This window comes from Gobio gobio (genome assembly GCF_949357685.1).
Source record: "Gobio gobio genome assembly, chromosome: 18".
In the NCBI taxonomy this organism is placed as follows: domain Eukaryota; kingdom Metazoa; phylum Chordata; class Actinopteri; order Cypriniformes; family Gobionidae; genus Gobio; species Gobio gobio.
In genome coordinates, this window is record NC_137111.1 from 7,184,985 (window position 1) to 7,208,628 (window position 23,644).

A 23,644-nucleotide genomic window follows, 5' to 3' on the forward strand; every position below is an offset into this window, starting at 1 on the left:
ATAATACTTATCTATTCATTGAACACACCTTTAGAAAGTATAAAGCATTAAAACACGTGATAGTTGACCAATTTCAAGGAGTCTGCAAATATTATAATGCATTTTACCCTTTTGGTTAACATTTATGAAGAGATATAATCCATATTGTGTATACAGTTATAATGCATTATTACATAAGGCTTTAAGAGTTACTGATTAATTTTAATTTTTTTTTTAAGTTTGGGGAGAAGCGTGATCCAGTGATCTGGGCGATCATCAATTGAGCTGCTCTGAAGCGCTATCACGTGAGCCTGTAGAAGCTCAACAGGCGGCGTGTTTTCCCGCCGTTAGATCCGCACATTATAACTCAAATGTGTTACACAGGACGATCAGTTCTGACTGGATCTCTTCCCTTATCGTCCCTCCCTAACATTTTCCTCTCGTTTTTATTCGTTGACGAAAATTACAGTAGATTTTCCTCATAGTTTTTGTCATCCAAAACTGTTTTTTTATTTAGATATCGTCTCATTTTCGTCAATGAAATGTTTGTTAACGAAAATGATTCTTCAACGAAATGAACACTGCTCTGTGTTCTCTGTTTCAGATCCAGTTGTGGTGTCCCTATCTTCTGCTGCCACGTGCTGCTCTCACGCTGAAGGCCTTTCTGCTGCTGCAGCCGTGGTCCGATTCATTCACCATGGACATCACTCAAATGTACGTGACGGCTTCATTATTCTGTCACATTCCGTTTCCATTCAAAAGTCATTCACAGCACATTTTCCTCTAGTCTGTTGTGATAACTATGTCTTCACTGAAACCACTGACAAAATCTGACCTTTAGGCACAATGGTTTTACTCCTTAGGTGTTAGAGCAGAGATATGAGAGAAATAAAAAGTCTAGTTTAAAAAAAAAAAATCTGCATTCATAAAAGAAAACGTTTGGTAACACTTTAGTTTAGGGTCCAATTCTCACTATTAACTAGTATCTTATTATTATGCATATTACTAGAATATTAGCTGTTTATTAGTACTTATAAAGCACATATTAATGTCTTATTCTGCATGACCATATTCTACATCCCTAATCCTACCCAATACCTAAACTTTACAACTATCTTACTAACTATTAATAAGCAGTAATTAAGAGTTTTTGGAGCAAAAGTTGTAGTTAAATAGTGAGTTAACCCCTTAACTGTCACCCCATTTTTGAGAATACACATGAAAATGGACTATCCAAACTTAAAGGGCTGTAATTCAAGAATGCTTTGGAATATAGACCTAAGTTTGGTCTTGTTTTAAAGCAGACACTCGGCAGAATGTTGCTGAAGTGAAAGCAATTAAAAATATGTTGAAAAAGTTATGGAAGTTTAAATTTACTGTAAATATTAAATACTGTACTAAATATTTTTTATTTTATATAAAATATATATTTTACTAAAATGTTTTAATCTAAAATTACTATAAAATCACAGCCATATGTCTAGCCAAGTTGTGTTCCAAATTTGAAGTTGATCACAAAAAAATTGAAAATTTTGTTGAGGCGCTATACCAAAAAATAGCCACCGGGTATCATCCACATTCCATTGATTATTTTTTGATGCATTATCCTGTAAATTTTTGTCCAAATGTCACTTTCCATCACAAAACGGTCAACAAATATGGAACCTTGAGACTCAGACCTTTCCGACGATATGTGTTTTGTCAAGATTAGAAAAGATTTTTATTATAAACATGTTGTAATATGAAACATGAAACCGCCCACTAGGGGAGGAGCCAGCTAGAATAATTTAAATGTACCAATTTCCATGGTAACGCAACGTCCAATTTTACAACGTTTTCACAGGATGAATTTTGAGTTCGTAAGCTTTCGAATTATACCTAATTTATGATAATTACTAAAATATATGATACGAAAAAAAGGCGATCAAAAAAAGAGTGCCAGGTTGTCCCGCCAGCGGGACGGTGACAGTTTAGAATTGGACCCTAAACTAAAGTTTGATCCAACTTTTTTTTGTGTAGGGATTTTTTTCACTGAGTACAAGAACCAGTACTTTCTTTTTGGTACTTGCTGATTTTCAACATTTCTGATGGTTTGAAGGTAGCCTGTTGATTTTCATGAAATACAAACCCCATTAATAACATCAAATACGAGACACAATAACTGATCACCAAGGCATTATAAAATCAAAATATATTATTTACCTTTACTCTTACAACCAGGAATCACACCGTTGACCTAATTAGTTTAGTAAACAGTAAAAATGGCATTGAAATCGAGGGTGCACAGCACTGACAGGAATGAGCAAACACTCTCTCCGAGTTTTATACACATAAACATGACCTATCATGTATTAGCTGTTCCCAGTTAAAGCTTAATGTGCTTCCAAGTTGAATACTTTTGAGATGTTGAACGTTTTAATTTCTGCACTCCAGACCTTTCCATCTGGCACACAGTTTTTATAGAGACAAGAACATCTCAGTGAAATGCTGAGCAAAGTGAAAATAAACAAGTTATTGTCAGTGAAGCTTCATCGTCATGTAGATTAAAAACACGTTGCTTGTACATTTACGGATGTGCAGTACATTTACTATTTATAAACCTAAGGCCCAATCCCAAGTCTATTTTCCTTGAAACAGAGTGGCAAATATTCTCTTTGTTAACTGTTTGATTCAGTGCCGGCCACAAGAGTTGGTAACGCAAGAGTTTACAGACGATACGTGATGTAGCGACTGCTTTATGAAGGAATGCCAGGTATTTATTTTAACTGTATTATTAATTTATGTTCACGTTAGTGACGTGACGTCACTTAAATAGCTTGTTTAACAAACAACACACAAGTGATCGATCCCGAGTGACGACATCACTACACGCATTATAGAAGCATGGTAGTCGGGTATGCTGGGAAATTCATCATACCCCTTAGTAGGACTGCACAATATATAGAAATTATCTAAATATTGCAAATGTACATATGGCAATGGCACGCAATATCTGAATGATTTCAATAGGCTACTTCAACATTGTGAAAAGTGTACGTTTTAGGTCGACGCATATTGCAGAGAATAGACTGAGCACACGACAGTTACTTATGTGACTTGCTTGACGTTAAACAGAGTTATTAAATGCAATAACTTGCGAAAAACAACTAATTGGAGTAGGTATGAAACGGTATGGAAATTTAACATCACGATTATAGTGACCCAAATTATCACGGTTATCAATATTATCACGGTTTTGTTCAAACGAGATGAAAGTGTTCAAAAAGAACAGATGCATTCACCTAAAACATTTCAACAAGTTTTATATTTGAAAATCAACAAACAACAAATAACTAAAGCAGCTCTATGCACTTTTTTAAGCTAGATTCTGTGGGATTTCCTTCCTTAATGGCCGTCAGCAATAGCAACGCATAACACATAAATAATAATAATTTGTCGTAAATATAATCTCTAATATTATCTCTGTAAATATATTCTCATGCAATATTCTCATCAGTGTTCAGCAATGATGGATTTAAATCTAGCATATTTTGTGTTAGAGCGCAAACAGTATCCTAGTGAAATAATGCATATCCATATGATTTGAGAGTTTATTTTATTAAATATCAAAATGTGTGCATCATACCTGACACCTAAATGATCACTTAACAGTCAGTTTTATGACTGTCATTCTCTTCAAATGCTATTGAAGTTTGAAACGTGTATAACGTTACCAATGTTGTATGTAACTTTAGAGACGGTCCCTAAATTCGCCTGCGTTATGCCAGTCATATCAGATGCGCTGTGGTTCTGCTGAGTTTTTTTAAACCATTTTCGCTGCTGAAATAGAACAGAAACAGTCATCCACTGTATGAGGAATTAATCTCCTGCGTACATCGCACGTTTATCTCTGCTTTGAGTGTAGATTTCAGCGAGTGAGAGCGGCACGCGCTCTGAACATAACTCCGGCTAATCTGAACGCCTCTGATTATGAGACATTGCATTCATAAACTCAATAGAAACACGTGTGAGTGGTTATAATGTGCAACGCGATTAACAGATGGCTTTTGAGAAGACTATAATAAGTCCAACAGCCAGAGTGGCTAGTGTGCAGCCGAAATAACGTTACACCCGCGAATGGCGGTTGTTAATGTCAAGCCCTGATTATTATCCCTTAAATGTCACCTTAGTCTTGTCTGAATTTGTTTGTTCGCTTCACGTTATTATTTCCCAGACGTAGTTTTGATATTGAGGTCAAAGTCCACTTGCCTTGCGTTCGTAGTTTTGAAGTGTTTCCCTACAGCCACTTTATTCTGTCATGTTCTGCAGACAGGGTGACCATCTTCGATTAAGTTTCCCTCAGGACTTTTGTAAAAGCCAAAATATGACCACACCTCAGATTTGGTCCTTTTAGAAGTCTGAACAATCCCCCGAGTGCTGTCACTGCCTTCTGCCATTTGTTCTCATTCAAAAACAGCGGTGCGCTGCCAGACTGATGCTGACTGGACAAGATTTACAGCGAGTTTTCACAATAGTGATAATCACACGCGGTTTTAATCATAATACAATTTTATACGATATTACTAACCGTCACTAAATTTTATCGTGGTTTATCGTGAAACCGGTAATCGTTTCATCCCTAAATTGGAGTCTCACGCTGTCTGACACACACACACCGAAACGTGCGCACAAGCCGCCACTCTGAAAACGTGTGAACAAAACTGTCAAACACACACACTGTTATGTCAAAATCGCTGTCTTGATGAGTATTCATGTAAACACAGTCGGTTATGCTTTAAGTGAACAATTTCAGTTGGGGAAAAAAACCGAATGTGTGTCAATAGGATCCGTGTATTAGGTCTTAAAGTGACAGCCTGCTAATACAGTAAACCTGCTAATACAGTAAACCTGCTAATACAGTAAACCTGCTAATACAGTAAACCTGCTAATACAGTAAACCTGCTAATACAGTAAACCTGCTGCTGTCTGTCAAACAACAAAAGATAAAGAGAAAATCACTGAAATCACCGGCTGAATAACCTTTGTAGCTTTATTGTGTATCAGTGTATATTTAATTCATGTGAAGACTACCGTTTTTAGTTTATTTTTTTTGTTTTATAGTAAAGATAAATGAAAATAACAAAAATTATCGTCCACCCCTAGTTCAGGTGTCTTTGTTTACCTGGATGTTCTTGATGTTAAGTTTTAGGTTGATATAACTATATATTACCAAGTCAAAGAGTTTTGGTATTTAAATATTGGCATTACATTTTTCGTTTGTTTACATTGATGTTAAAATTATATTGTCAGATCTGTGACATTCGTTTTTGCTGAAACACTGCTGGTCATTTTCAGAAGTTGTAGCGATGCTTTCTTTTCCCAGAAAGAATGTTAAACACATAAATGGTATCATTCTCAGTTTTTAAATCATTTTTTTTATATAATTTAAATAGATTTTACACACTTAAAGCAATATCGTATCGCATATTGAATATCGCATTATTTAACAAGCTATTGCATATGGCATTTTTCTTCAATATCGCACAGCCCTACCCCTTCGTTTGAAGTGTGATCCTGAAAAATCTTCGTTTGAAGGGCTATCTGGCTCTTCCCATTACCCCTACCATTCCAGCCAAAAGAGATGCGAGACACCCCTACCCGTTCATGTGAACGTGCAAAACATCTTTCCTGCAGTTGCAAAAATGGCATATTGATTCTTATTCATTAATTTTATCCACTTGGGTTTTTCCCGTTTTAAATATTAACTCCTACAGGGTTCTTGTGGTCATGGACAACCTGAAAATATCAGGAATTTAAAATATTAAAAATATTGCTCATGTTGAGTGCTTGTGTAGAGTAAATCCTCCCCACAAGCCAATCATTTCAGCAAGCAATTAGGGGTCGTGCTTCATCACATTCTGTTCGGAAAGTTTTTATTTCGCAGTTGACAAATGTGTAAATCTCTCAAAATTACACAAGTGATTATATTCTTGTTTTGAAGAACAAGAAACTTTTTCTTTCGTGATTTCATATTTCATGCTTCAGAGAGTTTAATATAAAATTCACAAAGTTCTCAGACATGCATATAAATGTTTTAAAGGGAAATGTGCTTCTCTATGAATGCCTTCACACAGATATATTGTATGATACTTTTTTCATTATTTTTGAGGCTTTTAGATACAATTCTGTGAATAGATTTTCAGATTCCCAGAGTGAATTCTTGAATTGTGATTTCCTCATCTGGAAAATTATATAAAACCTTTGTCCTTTCTTACTCACCTATATTTAGCTTTTTTGAGAGATTTTATAAAGTTAAAGTCTTGTAATAGCATGTTACAAATGCTGTTTAATGTCTTATTGGAGATATTTACACACTAAGTATAATTGTTTAAATCTATATAACCCTCTACAATGTGAGTAAATCTGTCGCATATGCGACCAAATTTCACACTGTTATTTTTTTTTTATGAAATAGTTGATGTCTTTGAAATTGTACGATTTCACTTGCCTGTGATTGAGTTAGAGGCAAAAAATACGTTTAGCGCACATATAATTTCATTGCCTGCTGAGCTTTACACAATGTCGCTGAGACACTTTCTCTCACATGTTTACACTGTTGGTTACACATGGCACGTAAAGAGAATTGACGCACTGGATCTAAAGGCAGGGCTCAATGGCCAAGAGTTGACAGAACTGTCACTAGCCGCGCCATTACCCATCAAATTGCTCGAATTGAAATTGCGAATCGAAAATACGGCCAATGGAAACGCATCAATTTCACAAAAACTCCCATATATAGCAAAAAAAAAGTTTTTACGCTCGCATGAGGTGGATTTTCAGGCAATTCAAAAAAGGAAATTTTCTCTAAACTGCAATGGAAACATGTTTTTGCATTTACAGGTCGCCTGGCGTACGTAAAAGACAATCATTCTTTAAAGATGACGCCGTATGTCGGACAGAAGACGAGACAGAGCTCTTTATTAAACTCATAAAAGACAATATAATATACTGGATGCTAAACAACAAAGAAATGCCACAAATTATCACTAAGACCTTGAAGCAGAAATGAGGGAGAAACACCCACAAACACCTCATACGTGTCCGCTCCCAAGTATAAGGTGCTTTCCATGCCATTAATGCTTGGGAAACACACCTACGTCTCCTTCCATTAAAAATAAAGGCTAGTTAGGTGACTGGGATATACATAAACCTACCAACAAACGTGGCATAATTTTGGAATGACTTATCGCAAGAAAAAAACTTTTAAAGAAAAGTTTTAGTCACATAACATCGGTTAATGTAAATGCCGTCATTTCGCAATATTTTTTTATTGACATTTAAAAAATATCACAAAAGTTTTGCACAAATCTGTAATGGAAACACGGCTACTGTCCCGATCGGGCCAGTGCTGCATCTTCATGAAAGTTTATCAATTGCACATATTTTTAAGCCTTGCCAATTTAAACATTCAAGCGCAAGAAGACGCGAAAAAGAACTCTGTTCGGTACTCAGCCGCTGTATATATTTTGTGTGCACACATTTGAAACACACACCAGAAAGCTGCGTCTTAAGCCCAATTCACACTGCACAGACAAACACCAACAAACAAGTTGGCCATTGGATTTAGAATTTATGAAAAATAACTGTTAAGTTCACACTGACCCAATTGTAGGGCTGGGTATTGTTCAAAATCTTTTGATCCGATGCCAATTTCGATAACTCACAGGGTTTTCCTGCATTTAAATTTTTTTGGCTGCCGCCAAAACTAATTTTGTCCCGCCAAAGCCTAATTTGATGAGTAATTGATTCATGAGTGATGTAGAATAGATGACTCCTGCGCTTGTGACAGGGCGCATATAACAGAGAGAACGATCAGAGAGCTCCGATCCCCCACGGGCACTCTCTGGGTCGTCAAAATAATCACTGTGTTAGCTCTCTCATATTTCATATATTAATCCAAATCAAAAGGTCGGAAGACCGAATCCATGTTCACGTGGCACATTCGGACAATTTTTTCCTAGAATTACCGCTGGGTTTGAATTGCGCTCAAAAAACGTTGACTCTTCTCTGACCAGCTGACATTAAGCATACTTTCAATAATCGGGAAACAAATCATATCCAGTTATGAAGTGTTTTCTGTGTGTTGACATCTTTTGTAATGTTCTAACAGACGGGATTCGCACACAACGCGCCTGCTTATGTCAGATTCGCCACCTAATGACTCATTTGAACCGAATCATTTTAACGACTGGTTAAAAGAACGGATCTGTCCAACACTGAACTCACGAATCAGTTTAATAATTTACTCAGAACACATCTGAAATGAGAACACAAGTGTGCTTACCGCATTTAGCAAGAGTGAGATACTGGATAGTAAGAATTATTTTTAATTATCCACAGTATTTCAGCTCGTTTCTGTTTACAATGTGTAGTAAAATAAATCATTTAGACTGGAGTGAAGTGAAACCAGAACAAAGTTGTTGTTAGCTAGCTGATAATTTTATTAAATTGTATATGGCAGAAAATTAGGCTATTTGTTAAGTTTTAATGCTACTTTTTAATATTGAAATGATTATATACCCAAAAAATTATCTGTAAATAGTGTAAAAAATTAGGAACAAAAGAAACAAACATCGGAGATCATACAATATAAGATATCAAAATAAGATGATCAAAATGACTAGCATTTTTTTTTTTTATTGTTAGTATTGCGCTCGCAGATCACGTGGGTAGGGTGTGTGTGTGTGTGTGTGTGTGTGTGTGTGTGTGTGTGTGTGTGTGTGTGTGTGTGTGTGTGTGTGTGTGTGTGTGTGTGTGTGTGTGTGTGTGTGTGTGTGTGTGTGTGTGTGTGTGTGTGTGTGTGTGTGTGTGTGTGTGTGTGTGTGTGTGTGTGTGTGTGTGTGTGTGTGTGTGTGTGTGTGTGTGTGTGTGTGTGTGTGTGTGTGTGTGTGTGTGTGTGTGTGTGTGTGTGTGTGTGTGTGTGTGTGTGTGTGTGTGTGTTTTTTGACCCAGGAAAAACCCTGACCTCAGTTTCGATACCAGTTCCTAACGATACTTTTTCTGATACCATATGTTTTAAAATCCATTTCAACATCAACAAAAATACATTAAACACAAAACTTTTATTTTTCACCTTAATTAAAACAAATTCTGGTAACACTTCTCACTCAGGGTAACAATATTAATAAAACTGGTTGTGCTTTTTGGATGGGGGTGCTAAAAAAGGTGATCTTTCTTACCTGCTACCAGGGTTTGACCAGGGTCACTGGCCACAATTTTGCCATTTGGAAATTACATTTTATGTGATCAAAGTTGACTTTGACATGCTTAAATTACTTGATTTTGAGTCATTTTACTTGATTTATAAGATTTAAAACCCTTTTAAACTTTCAAATGCAGTGACCACCCAAATCAAGACTTCATTGTTTATCAGCTGGTTGGCTGGGCAATATGGGCATAGGCTAATATGAGAAATTTAATATGATATGAGTTATTTTTGTTAGGCTATATAAAAGAACAAATTAGCAAATGTTTTTTAACAATAGTACATTTAAAAAAATCTTTTGTCAGGCTTATTTAATATGTATACATTTATTTAACATCTGTAGTTGATTAACATTAATGACAGACAGGTATTTAATCGGGCTGCTGAATACATGGACGTAATATTCTGACACATATCCAGTTATTACCCACCCGTTTACGTACACTTAAGCCATAACCGACTGTGTTTATGCGAGATACTCCACACGATGAACATTTTGTGATCTGTGTGCGTGTGTATTTGACTATTAAGGCGCATGGAGAACTGATCGCGCGTGCGACAGAGAGAGCGCTTCTGTTGTGTGTCATTCAGCGCGATTCCGCCTATCCCGCCTTCACTAACTGCAAGTTAATCGATAAAGAATTGTAATTTTGTGATACGACGGTCTTGGCATTTAATTTGGCTGTAGGCTGAAATTATATTCAACCCGCCAAAGTGGCTAGTGAGAGTGGCTGCTTTACCCGCCACAGCTGAAATCTACCGGGTGTTAATGTCAAGCCCTGCCTGCTACAATCCCAGAAATGCCAGATGATGTTGGCGGGGGCGGGTTTGACTGCGATGAGGTGAAAGGCTCCTCTGGTCCCATCTTTTTACAGTCGAATACCGTGCAACTTTCTGCCTTAATATTGATACCGACCGTGCATGGTCAAATGCTTCATTAAATTGGTGGTATTGCCGCCTTTGGTTGTAATACTCTTATCGCATATGTTGCACTTTGCTGACTCGGCATCCACTTTTATAAACTGTAGCCACACTTTAGACCTCTTTGGAATTGTAAAACGACGCGGTAGAACACATGAGAAAAAACAACTACACTTGTGTTGTGTGACTGTGAGTATCTTCGAAAAAAACCCTCACGGGGCCACGGGGTGGTGGACAGCCAATCATCGGTGCTTTAGGTCCTTACATGCAAGTATGCTACAGGCTCACACAGACACAACCGCTTTGCTTTTGGAACCGAAATTTGGCACCGAAAGATCAATCATTTTTCGATACTCATAGTATCAGAGTTTTTCGTTCGATACCATAAAAGTATCGCCGTTCGGTGCCCAGCCCTACCCAATTGACACAGAAAAACGCTGATTGAACATGTTCAGTTGGGGGAAAACGATCCCGACCAATGGCAAAAGACGCCAACAGGGGTAACACACTGATCCGACAAACCCAACAAACGTGTTTGTTGGCATTTGTCTGTGCGGTGTGAAATTGCCTTTAGAGCACGCGAAAACTGATAGTCCATAGTCGGTTATAGTGAACATAAACAGTCGAGAAAGACAACGCATGTGCAACAGTGTATTGGATCCGTGCGTTATGTCTTAAAGTGACATCAGGCTAATATTCCTGCGGCTGTCAAAAGACTCACTGCAAAACAATTGCTCACTGCTCTTGATTAAATAACTTTAATATGGATTCATCTATATTTCATTTATACAGTAAAGACTATGCAGTGTCGTTTTACATTGTATACTTGGGTCGTGGTGAACTAACCCTATAAATAATGTCATTTGCATTGTTCTTGCATTCCATGTAAAAATCTGGCAAGTAAATAAATAAAAAAATACTAGTGTGGCTGTAGAGGGTTGCTATTCTTAAACGATTTGAAGTTTAATGAAGGCTTCAAAGGGTCTTAGAAAAGTCATAGAAATCTATTGATTAATCAATATGGGTGATAACCCTGTTTGGACAGTTTTGTCTGTTTTAATCTATTCGTATCGAATTTGGTGAGAACAGGCCTTTTTACAAATGAACAGCAACTTGATTCCAGACAAAAGATGAACCCTTTGAACTCTGCTGACTTGTATTGTGTGCTTCCATCCTTAGAGACTACGTAGAAAAAGATGAAATCAAGGGACTGATCCAGGAACAGCTCAACTCTCTTTCTAAGTATGTTCACACCCAGAAAAGAGCGCAGCACTGTTTTTCTATAATTATTCTGTAATTCAAGTATGGCCATATTTTGCCTTCAAAGAAGTACCTATAAATAAAAGCAGGGACACAATTATCCTCAAATAGCTCGCACTGTTTTTTGTGAAGAGCTTTTTAAAAGCGCATGACGCCCTCTCTCACATGATGCTTTCATTCTGGGTCATGTCTAACTAGTTTTTTTGTCTCACTCAGTGACATCAAAAGCGTTCTCCAGGATCCCAAACTGAACTTGCTGCAACGCTGCCTCCTTGTGTCTCGGTAAGTGTCAGTTCAGCAGTTTAATTCATTCTAGTTCAGCTTTAAACCTTACTGTATTTGTAAAGATCTTCTAATTATACAAATGTAGTGCCCCAAGCACCTTCACCTTTTGTTGTTGATGTTTTTGCCTTGGAGTTCCTCTCATTATTATTAATATTTTATCAGGCTGTTTGGGGATGAATCAGACCTTCAGTTCTGGACGGTGGCTTCTCATTACATCCAGTCCTTTTCCCAGAGCTGCCATCCCAGCGGACCTGCCCCAGAAGGCCAAACCGCAGCAGAGGGCCCCCAGAGCACCCCTGGCAGCCACCTGGACATCTGTCATGACACCCTATGTGAAAGCTCCTTCTTCCAGGTATGAGCTGCTGACATGTACTGAACAATACATGGATATGGAAATTATGGACAGCCTAAGAACCAAAAATGCTTTGAGTCCTTGTAGCAATAATTAAAAAAATCATAGTGATTGTGAGCGAACACCGGTTTCCCTCAGATTTTGGGCTTTTGTCACCGTTTCCAACTGTAGCCAAGTGGAAAATCAGTGGTGGAATAGTATGATGTGTGTGTGTGTGTGTGTGTGTGTGTGTGTGTGTGTGGCGTGGACGTCATTTTCCCTACATTGTTATTGTTTTTGTTATTTTTGGGGGGGGTGTTATGGCTGTTTGATAAAATATGCATATAAAGTGCATCCGGAAAGTATTCACAGCGCTTCACTCTTAACACATTTTGTTATGTTACAGCCTTATTCCAAAATCGATTAAATTCATTATGTTTTTCCTCAATTCTACAAACAATACCCCATGATGACAACATGAAAGAAGTTTGTTTTAAATATTTGCAAATGTGTTAAAAAATAAAAAACAAAAAAAGTGTACATAAGTATTCACAGCCTTTGCCATGACACTCAAAATTGAGCTCAAGTGCTCCTGTTTCCACTGATCATCCTTGAGATGTTTTTACAACTTGATTGGAGTCCACCTGTGGTAAATTCAGTTGATTGGACATGATTTGGAAAGGCACACACCTGTCTATATAAGGTCCTACAAATAACAGTGCCTGTCAGAGCACAAACCAAGCCATGAAGTCCAAGGAATTGTTTGTAGACCTCTGAGACAGGATTTTATCGAGGCAGAGATCTGGGGAAGGGTACAGAAACATTTCTGCAGCATTGAAGGTCCCAATGAGCACAGTGGCCTCCATCATCTGTAAATGGAAGAAGTTTGGACCATCAGGACTCTTCCTAGAGCTGGCCGCCCGGCCAAACTGAGCAATCGGGGGAGAAGGACCTTAGTCAGGGAGGTGACCAAGAACCTGATGGTCTCTCTGACAAAGCTCCAGCGTTTCTCTGTGGAGAGAGGAGAACCTTCCAGAAGAACAACCATCTCTGCAGCTCTCCACCAATCGGTCCTGTATGGTAGAGTGGTCAGAGGGAAGCCACTCCTCAGTAAAAGGTAAATGACAGGCCGCCTGGAGTTTGCCAAAAGGCACCTGAAGGACTCTCAGCCCACGAGAAACTAAATTCTCTGATCTGAGGAAACAAAGATTGAACTCTTTGGCCTGAATGGCAAGCGTCATGTCTGGAGGAAACCAGCCAATGCTCATCACCTGGCCAATACCATCCCTACAGTGAAGCATGGTGGTGGCAGCATCATGCTGTGGGGATGGTTTTCAGCGGCAGGAACTGGGAGACTAGTCAGGATCGAGGGAAAGATGAATGCAGTTTGATGAAAACCTGCTCCAGAGCGCTCTGGACCTCAGACTGGGGCGAAGGTTCCTCTTCCAACAGGACAACAACCCTAAGCACACAGCCAAGATAACAAAGAAGTGGCTACAGGACAACTCTGTGAATGTTCTTGAATGGCCCAGCCAGAGCCCAGACTTCAACCCGATTGAACATCTTTGGAGAGACCTAAAAATAGCTGTGCACTGACGCTCCCCATCCAACCTGATGGAGCTTGAGAGGTCCTGCAAAGGAGAATGGGAGAACCTGCCCAAGAATAGGTGTGCCAAGCTTGTAGCATCATACTCAAAAAGACTTGAGGCTGTAATTGGTGCCAAAGGTGCTTCAACAACGTTTTGAGCAAAGGCTGTGAATACTTGTGTACAGTATGTGATTTTTTTTTCTTTCTTAAATAAATGTGCAAATATTTCAAACTTCTTTCACGTTGTCAATATGGGGTATTGTTTGTAGAATTATGAAAAAAAATAATGAATTGAATCTTTTGGAATAAGGCTGTGTTGTGAACTTCTGTTGTTTCTTGAAGTAGAGACCAGGAGACGTCAGGATCAAACAGAAGTGATTAATGAGAACTCTGTGCTGCAGGTCGTCCGAAAACAGTCTGATTTAACAGTACAAAATAATGCAATTTATCTACATTTCAGGGGGAGGGGTTATACAGCAGAGGAGGAGACACTCTGAACAATACAATGCAAATGTTGTATAGGTAAAAAGGACACACCCTTACTATGAAATCCCTACCAGTCCCATTGAATCAGCATAACTATTCGCATGCTGATACTGGCCAGGAACTCCAATTCCAAGAGCCATCCCAGAGCCATTAAAGACAAAAGGGGCAACGTCTGGGCTCCAAAAGGTGGGATCTCAGTGATCTGACTCATTTAAAACACAATAGAGAAAAACAGGTCTGGCAGGAAAGGAGACCCTTGCTAGAAATCCCTCTGAAATCCTCTGAAACCCTCTGAAATCAGTAAAACAGGTCTGGAAGATTTGCATAGCAGACTAATTCATCTGATATCATAATTTTTACCTAAAATGCTAAATGCAATGTACTTTCTAAAATTTGTAATCCCAAAGCTGTAACATAACAAAATGTGGGGAAAATTAAGCGCTGTGAATACTTTCCGGATGCACTGTATGTATGGTTATTATAATTGCTCATACTTAGTATTAGGGATTTGAACAAACCCCTATTTCAAAGTATTAGCTTTGGTGTGTAACTCGTCCAACACTGTTTATGTTACGGGCATGATTGATGCGTCCAATTGTGCCAAACAATAATTGATTTGTTTCTAGTGTACAATATAGATTCCTGATTGATCATTAATTTTTAAAATCTACACACTTCTTGATCACTAATAAAAAAAATTACTTGGTTTTCCTCCCATGTCAATCATATGCACGCAGTTACACATATTGTAAAATAAATTTAGTGTTTTAAATTAATAATAATCTCTTGTATAAACAAAATGTGTAAAATTATTTATATATATATATATATATATATATATATATATATATATATATATATATATATATATATATATATATATATATATATATATATATACACATACATACATACACACATACATACATACATACATACATACATACATACATACATACATACATACATACATACATACATACACACACAATAAGCACATTAGACAAATTCTATATTAACTTTACCAAACGAAAAACAGAATATTATTTGCCATTGCCTTCTCATGAATTTGTCAGATTCTGCCCTATAATTATGTGAACAAAAATAAAGGCTTTAATGACATTCTCAGTATTTTTTAAACGTTTTAGAGTTTAATTCAATATAATACAAAAGATAATACATCTGAGATAGCAATAAATGCATTTTATTCAAATAATGCTATGATTATTCAAAATATTTCACAGGATTTCGAGATCAATTGATAACATTTTCACAGATGAACAGAACAGAACACCAATTTTTTCCCCCAATACCACAGCTGTTGCGACACTCATTGACGCCCCTCGCCTATTCTTAGAAACGACCCAGGTGGACTTCCAGGCAAAAAAAAAAATGTGCATGTCCATGTGCATCGAAGAAGAGAACAGAGCTATACTAACTAAGAATAACAGAAGCCTTATTTACACTGTCAGTCCAAATCTGATTTTTGTGCATATCTGATTGGAATCCGATCATATTTAGCAAGTGTGAATGGCAAATTATCACATGAAATGTGATTTTTATAAATCCATTTCAAGCTGCATTCATATGTGTTTTGAAAGCCTAATCAAATCAAATTTCTGGGAATCTTTTTCAGTCCGACTGCTCTGCGGATTTCAGCTTTTCTGCCTATATGTCACTTTCTCATGCCATGTAAAATGTAAACACATCAGATATCGATGCAGAAACTAGGCGACGTTGTGTTGTTGTCAATGTGCAGGTCACACAGAAAATGAAAATAGAATGGAGACATCTCTGTGGTCCAGTGGTGAGGTTTCTTCACTGCACGGCGCATTACATTGCAAATGTTGTTTTTGCAGTGTCATTGCATTGGAAACCAAAGCAGAGCCACAGGACACACAAATCACATCTGAACAGTTGTGATACAGTGTAGACATTTATATCAGATTTGGACTGACAGTCTGAACAAGGATATAGAGACACTTTGGACAAGCAACAACCCAAAACGCCCTACCATTGTGCCAGGATGAGAAAGCACCACTCACATCTACTTCATTTCTACAATTTACTGAATGGCATCAATGGAGCATTAGTAATTAGACTGGGATTAGAAGCTAGTGAGTTTATGACACAATGATTCTTGAGAGGTCTTCAGTGAGAGAGAGACTCTCTGAATATTAACACATCAATATTCAGCAGGACTTCAGGGGTTTAATTATAATAGCCAGCTATTCTTCCTAAATGGAGAGAGGCTGTCATGTTATTTGAGTTATTTGTCATTTGTGCAGTTTACACCTAAAATTAAAAACACTTCGTTATACAGAACTCACTTGCTTTATTGTGAGAAAAAGCGCGTAATTGCTGCACCATTATCAACAGTAAAACAATTACGTTTTTGTCGCTTGTGAGTGCAAAACTTAATGCCCTTTACTCCAGTATCAGAGTTGTTGTGTGTGATCGCCAGGGCGTTGCTATGCTGTCAATAAGGCCTGCCATGTTGTTATTGATGCACTGAGACTTCTGTGTAGTTCATACGGTGTTGATATCTGGGTGTTCTGGACGTTTACTATGAGGTTACTTACTGCTCCAGGTCACATCTGTCGTATATTCTACTCAACTTTGTCACATAGACAATGGTCGTTGCCGTCCATAGTGCCATAGATTACCAACTCTCATTAATAATCAGACTTTTGATCACTTTATGGCTGCAAACATGGGCCCGTTTTTGCAGCTTTGTTTCAGCTTTGTTTCACGAAAGTAGCTCACTCCGCTAAACGTTTACTCTTTGAATTCTTTCAAGTCGACACCATTATGACTAAAAGTTTGCTAAGAAGTATTTCCTACTAAAGCAAGGCGGTATTTGACTCTGGTAAGCGTATCCATAGCAGACTGGTGGGAGTGGCCTTAGACGGCGACACACCCAGTGCATTATTGGAGTTGAACTTTTCCTACCTATTTGGCAAAATGGAAGACAACAGTCATATTTGTCAGCAAAACACATCATCCGGTGGACTTTTGATAGCCTCAGGGCGTTCATGAAAACTACAGATTATACTTCCGCATGTTTGTATTAATGTTGACAAAGCTGTTATTGTAATGGTATGCTAATCACTGAAATAAACTAAACAAACATTTTGTACCAGGTCTATTCTTTAAACAGCATTATGGTGAAAATGAAAGACTATGGAAGACAGCTTTCTTACATGTGCGTGGCACTGTTTTGCTTTGGAGGATGGGCGGAACTGACAGAACGGCAGTTTCTTTCACTTTTCCCCCTCCGTTTGGCCTTAAACACTATGTTTGTGTTCATCCAGTTGGAAATGCTGACTACAAACAGAAGTTTTTCCAGATTTGTACAATTTGTGCAGCCTTTAGCTGCTGCCTAAAACGCTTTGAATCCTTCACTGAAACCGAAAGTAGCTCACTCCGCTAAACGTTTACTCTTTGAATTCTTTCAAGTCGACACCATTATGACTAAAAGTTTGCTAAGGAGTATTTCTTCCTAAAGCAAGGCAGTATTTGACTCTGGTAAGCGTATCCATAGCAGACTGGTGGGAGTTGCCTTGGACGGCAACACACCCAGTGCATTATGGGAGTTGACGCTTTCCTACCTATTTGGCAAAAGGGAAGACAACAGTCTTTTTTCTCCGTTTTTTCTCTAGTCAGGTAGCACAGATTTCAAGTTCACGTTTTCCCCCCGCCTTTCTACTGTGCAGGTATTATTGAAAACCCATTTTGCCAGCCGTGAAGGACCCATTTATAAGAAAAATTTTTTAATTTTGATAGCAGCAGGACAAGTTTTGTCCTGAGGTGTAAAGCTCTCAACTACAAAATTGAGAAATTACCTTCCATATTATTACAGATGTGAACAGCACAGAATGCAATGAGACTTATCCGCAGGGCTCGATTCGCAAAGTTTGTTTTTCCAATGTGAGTTTTTTGAGAAAAGCTGTCCGTCTGATAATGTTATGCTTCTCACAAGCATGTATTTCAAATTTCATCATCTGCTGATTTCCAAAATATTGCGAGATAAACCTGGCTACAAGGCTTTCAAAGTGGCTTTGTAAAATCACACTGCATATTTGAGCTGTTTGTGTGACGGAAAAACAGCAGAATGGAGCTGTACGAGTCGGTGTCATTTGAAGTGTTAATTGATCATTCAAATTCATCTCTACCAGTATAAGGAAAAATATGACTGTCCCCTGAGGGATCAATAAGGTACATCTACGTTTAGAAACCTTCTCTTCACAGTGGAACAAGAGTTTCAAATAATCTCAGTCCTTTTATCTCTAAATGTGGATCAGATCAAAACATAATTTTTGTTAATTCTTTTGTTAAATATAAGTTTGATGTTGATATCCATTTGCAAGCAGCAGAAAGCCACCTTCATGCCACACACACACACACACAGTAGCAAAAGAGTTCTTCACTCTGCTGCATATAGTAGTACCAAAATAATAAAAATGTGCACATTTGTGATGACGTGAGATCAATGCAAATCCACTGGGGTTTGATAGTCAAGTGAGTGTGAAAGCAGACCAACACTACACAGGGGGCATCGGGAACAAATGCACTCGCATTCGGATGTGCCCGGTGTGAAAGCCCCCAAATGGCATGAAGGTCAAAGGCCAGTTGGAGTGTCAGACCAATTGACTGTATTGCTATTCAAAGTGTGGTGTGTGTCTCCCCCGCAGTGTTAGCCAGGGTCGATATTGTCCCCACCACTTTTTTAGAGCATCTCACTGCAGGGATGTACCTAATGCAAATGAAACATCCAGTTTGTTTGTTTATTCTGACAGTGGGATATTTTGTTTTTGAAATCATGTTGAGTATTTGTTGCTATTGTCATCAGTGGCGGAACATTCTCTTGTGGCTCGTGCTCTTCACACACAGACGAGCGCTTCTATCTATCACATAAACACTGTTGCAGAGACTCTCTGTTGTTTTCTGTGAAATCACAAGACAAAAAGCACACAATGTGTCCCTGCTCTTGATATATGATCACGCTGCAGAAAACCATACAAGGGTGGATTAGGACCCAGAACCTCTGACAAGCTTAACAAAAAATATCTGCCACCAGATCATCAGGGAGTATTGACAGCGAATCTATGCATTTATGCATTGACGTGAAGAATTTCGGGACTAACAATGCATTTTATTATAGTAGATGCAAGAATGTCACTTGAACATTAATATGTAAGCTTGTTTCTGCCACAGAATAAAAAATTAAAAAGGTAAGTGCGAATTTTATCGAGTTTATATCCTGCAATTCTGACTTTATAACATGCAATTGCGTGTTTATATCTCACAATTCTGAGGGAAAAGTCACAATTGTGAGATGTAAACTCACATTTGTGAGATAAAAAGTCACAATTATCTTTTGAAATTTTTATTCTGTGGCAGATACAAGCTTCCATACATTAAACACGAAGTCTATGTCGATACATAAAACATAAAACTTACATAAAACTTAAAAATATAAATTTTCAACTAAATATTCAAATACATTTTCAACTATATTACTGATCCTCCCGCATTGTCACTGTATTATAATTGAAATGAGCTGGATGACATCACCGTTTTCTCTAGGGTGGCCATACGTCCGGATTTTGGCCGGACAGTCCGGATTTTAAGCCCCCTGTCCGGTTCAGTCTCAAGCCAGACACTCATGTGTCCTCATTTTTGGAGTTGCGCTGAAAAGTTGCTAAAAACCCCCGCTCTAGAATCTTTATTGGGAAGCAGCAGCACAGCGTCTAATGCGGTAAGATCTCTGGTCAGACAAATGATTGGCTGAAAGCGGTGTCAAATAAATATCTGATATATCATTGGTTAAAAACATAAACAAGCCTCCACTATGTGATGGCTACGTCATATCATAACGTTAACATGCTGAAACGTCAGACCTCTTTTAATCCGGAATGGACAAAAGAGCACGAATTTATATCAAAAGGCAGTAGAGACGCGTTTCATGGATTTGGCACTGTGCCAGATTATTTGTTTATTTATGTATTTCTTTTATTTCCATAAGTCTAGAAATGTTATGTTTTCAGGCAAGGCAGGTTCATCTCAGTGTGGTCAGTTTTTGAAACAAACATCACATTGTCTTGAATAAATACAAATTCTGTGAACAAACACTTTTTTTGCCTCTTAGGTCTAATTCAAGATATATCGTAGATCAAATGGTCTGCCATGAATAGAGTAGCTATTGCAGAATCACTGTATCACGATTCCATCGATATGATGGACGAAATTGTATAGTAGTTGCGAGTACACCAGAGGCCTATGCAATTATTCTTGCCTCACTAAATGCCGCAAAGTGTCCTCCTTTTTGGTGTTATGGAAATAGCCACCCTAGTTTTCTCCAGAGCCGCTGTAAAGCCGAATCAATTTCTGTTGCATTATGTTCCTGTTATCACTGTAAAGCTGCTTTGAAACAATCGGCATTGTAAAAAGTGCTATATAAAAAAAGGTGACTTGACTTGAAATTGTTTTCTGGACATTGTATTGTTTTTTTTTTTCTGCAATTATTATTGTACATATTTGATATAGCATTGTATTAGCAACTCACACACACTCCTGTCCCACCCACTTTTTAAAACAAAGTTACACCACTGGTTACAGTAATAATATTACAACCCCAAATCAGAAAAAGTTGGGACAGTATGGAAAACGAAGTGATTTCTAAATTTACTTTGACTTGTATTTCATTGCAGACAATATGAGCACAAAATATTTCATGTTTTGTCTGGTCAACTTCATGTCATTTGTAAATATGCTTCCTTTCCTGTCATTCAGACCTGCAACACATTTCAAAAAAAGTTGGGACAGTAAAGCATTTACCACATTGTAATGTTTCCATTCCTTTTCACAACACTTAACATTTACATTTAGTCATTTAGCAGACGCTTTTATCCAAAGCGACTTACAAATGAGGGAAATAGAAGCAGCTAGAGCAGTCTAAGGGCAACAATATCAACAATATGCAAGTGCTGTAACAATTCTCAGTTAATCTAGCACAGAACAGATTTTTTTTATTTTTTATAAATAAATTAGACAGACAGACAATGAATAGAATGATAAGTGCTATTCTCGATCGGTCAGGTGTTGCTGGAAAAGATATGTCTTTAGACGTTTTTTGAAAATGGCTACAGACTCGGCCGCACGAATTGAGATAGGCAGGTCATTCCACCAGGTGGGAACGGTCCAGGAAAAGGTCCAGGAAAAGGTCAGTGACAGCGATTTCATGCCTCTCTGGTATGGCACCACGAGGCGTCGTTCACTGGCAGAACGCAAGTTCCTGGAGGGTGTGTAAGTCTGAACGAGCGAGTTTAGGTATGTTGGTGCAGAGCTAGTGGATGTTTTGAAGGCGAGCACCAGTGCCTTGAATTTAATGCGAGCGGCTATTGGTAGCCAGTGCAGACTGATGAGGAGAGGCGTGACGTGTGCTCTCTTCGGCTCACTAAAGACCAACCTCTCCGCTGCATTCTGGATCAGTTGCAAGGGTTTGATAGTGCATGCCGGAAGGCCGGCTAGAAGAGCATTACAGTAGTCCAGTCTGGAGAGAACAAGAGCTTGTACCAGTAGTTGTGTGGCATGATCAGATAGGAAGGGTCTAATCTTCCTAATGTTGAATAGTGCAAATCTGCAGGACTGGGTTGTTGCAGTAATGTGGTCAGTGAATTTTAGCTGATCATCAATCACAACCCCAAGGTTCCTGGCTGTCCTGGACGGAGTTATGGTTGATGATCCTAGCTGAATGGAGAGATTGTGATGCAGTGCTGGTTTGGCTGAGACCACAAGCAGTTCTGTCTTTGCAAGGTTGAGTTGCAGGTGATGTTCCTTCATCCATGCTGAAATGTCTGTTAGGCAGGCAGCGATACGAACACCAACCGATGGATCATCAGGTTGAAATGAGAAGTAGAGTTGAGTGTCGTCGGCATAGCAGTGATAGGAAAAGCCATGCTTCTGAATGACCGATCCCAATGATGACATGTAGATGGAGAAGAGAAGTGGTCCAAGCACTGAGCCCTGGGGAACACCAGTGGCTAGATGATGTGACTTAGACACTTCACCACTCCATGACACCCTGAATGACCTACCTGAGAGGTAAGACTTGAACCACTGGAGAGCGGTTCCTGAGATGCCAATCTTCATGAGAGTTGACAGGAGGATCTGGTGGTTAACTGTGTCAAAAGCAGCAGACAAATCCAGTAAGATAAGTACTGTGGATTTGGAGGCTGCTCTTGCTTGTCTCAGTGCCTCCGTAACTGAGAGCAGGGCAGTCTCAGTTGAGTGGCCGCTTTTGAAACCGGATTGGTTGATGTCCAGGAGATTGGCTAAAACAGCACTGGTTTTAATTCAAATACAATTATCTTAGCCAGTAAAATTATAAACCCAAAAATAACTACAGAATCGAAATGTATCCACTTGATAGAGTGTAATACACTGAGCAAATCCAGCAAACTGAGTAATTCGAAAAAAACACTTACACACGGCTTCAATGCGTTCCTTCACTCTTTGCGCGCTTCTCCTGCTAAACTTAAAAGACGTTTAGGGACTGAAGACACCAAGTGATGAAGTGTTTCAGGTGTAATTTTGTCCCATTCTTCCTGCAAACAAGTCTTAATGTGGGCAAAAATACGGGGTCTTCGTTGTCGCATTTTGCGCTTCAAAATGCGCCACACATTCTCTATTGGAGACAGGTCGGGACTGCAGGCAGGCCAGTCAAGTACCCGTACCCTCTTCCTCCGCAGCCAGGACTTTGTAATGTGTGCAGAATGTGGTTTTGCATTGTCTTGTTGAAATATGCATGGACGTCCCTGGAAAAGATGTCTTCTTGAAGGCAGCATATTATGCTCCAAAATCTCTATGTACTTTTCAGCATTAATGGTGCCTTCACAGAAGTGCAAGTTACCTTTGCCAAGGGCACTGACACAACCCCATACCATGACAGACCCTGGCTTTTGGACTTGTTGCTGGTAACAGTCTGGATGATCCTTTTCTTCTTTGGTCCGGAGCACACGGTGTCCTTTCCTCCCAAAAAATACCTGAAATACTGATTCATCTGACCACAGTACACGTTTCCACTGTGTGATGGTCCATCCCAGATGCCTCCGAGCCCAGAGAAGTCGACGGCGCTGTTAACATAGGGCTTCCTTTTGGCACAGTACAGTTTTAACTGGCATTTGTGGATGTAAACTACGTATTGTGGTACTTGACAAAGGTTTGCCAAAGTAGTCCTGAGCCCATGAGGTGATATCGCTTATAGATGAATGACGATTCTTGATGCAGTGCCGCCTGAGGGATCGGAGATCACGGTTGTTCAGCTTAGGCTTGCGCCCTTTTCCTTTACGCACTGAAATTCCTCCAGATTCCTTGAATCTTTTAATTATGTTATGCACTGTTGAATGTGAAATATCCAAATCTCTTCCTATCTTTCTTTGAGGAACATTGTTTTTAAACATTTCAATAATTTTCTCACGTATTTGTTGGCAAACTGGCGATCCTCGGCCCATCTTTGCTCCTAAAAGATTAGACCTTTCTTGGATGC

At 38.7% G+C, this 23,644-nt stretch overlaps 1 protein-coding gene across 1 annotated transcript in view; it reads left to right on the forward strand.

The window, feature by feature from the left end:
- Positions 1-23,644, forward strand: part of wdr11 (WD repeat domain 11) — a 173,494-nt gene that overhangs the window by 133,833 nt on the left and 16,017 nt on the right. The window contains 5 exon segments of the mRNA XM_079843546.1: positions 584-591; positions 593-693; positions 11,324-11,386; positions 11,621-11,686; positions 11,852-12,041. Of these exon segments, the coding sequence (XP_079699672.1) occupies positions 584-591; positions 593-693; positions 11,324-11,386; positions 11,621-11,686; positions 11,852-12,041 (428 nt within the window).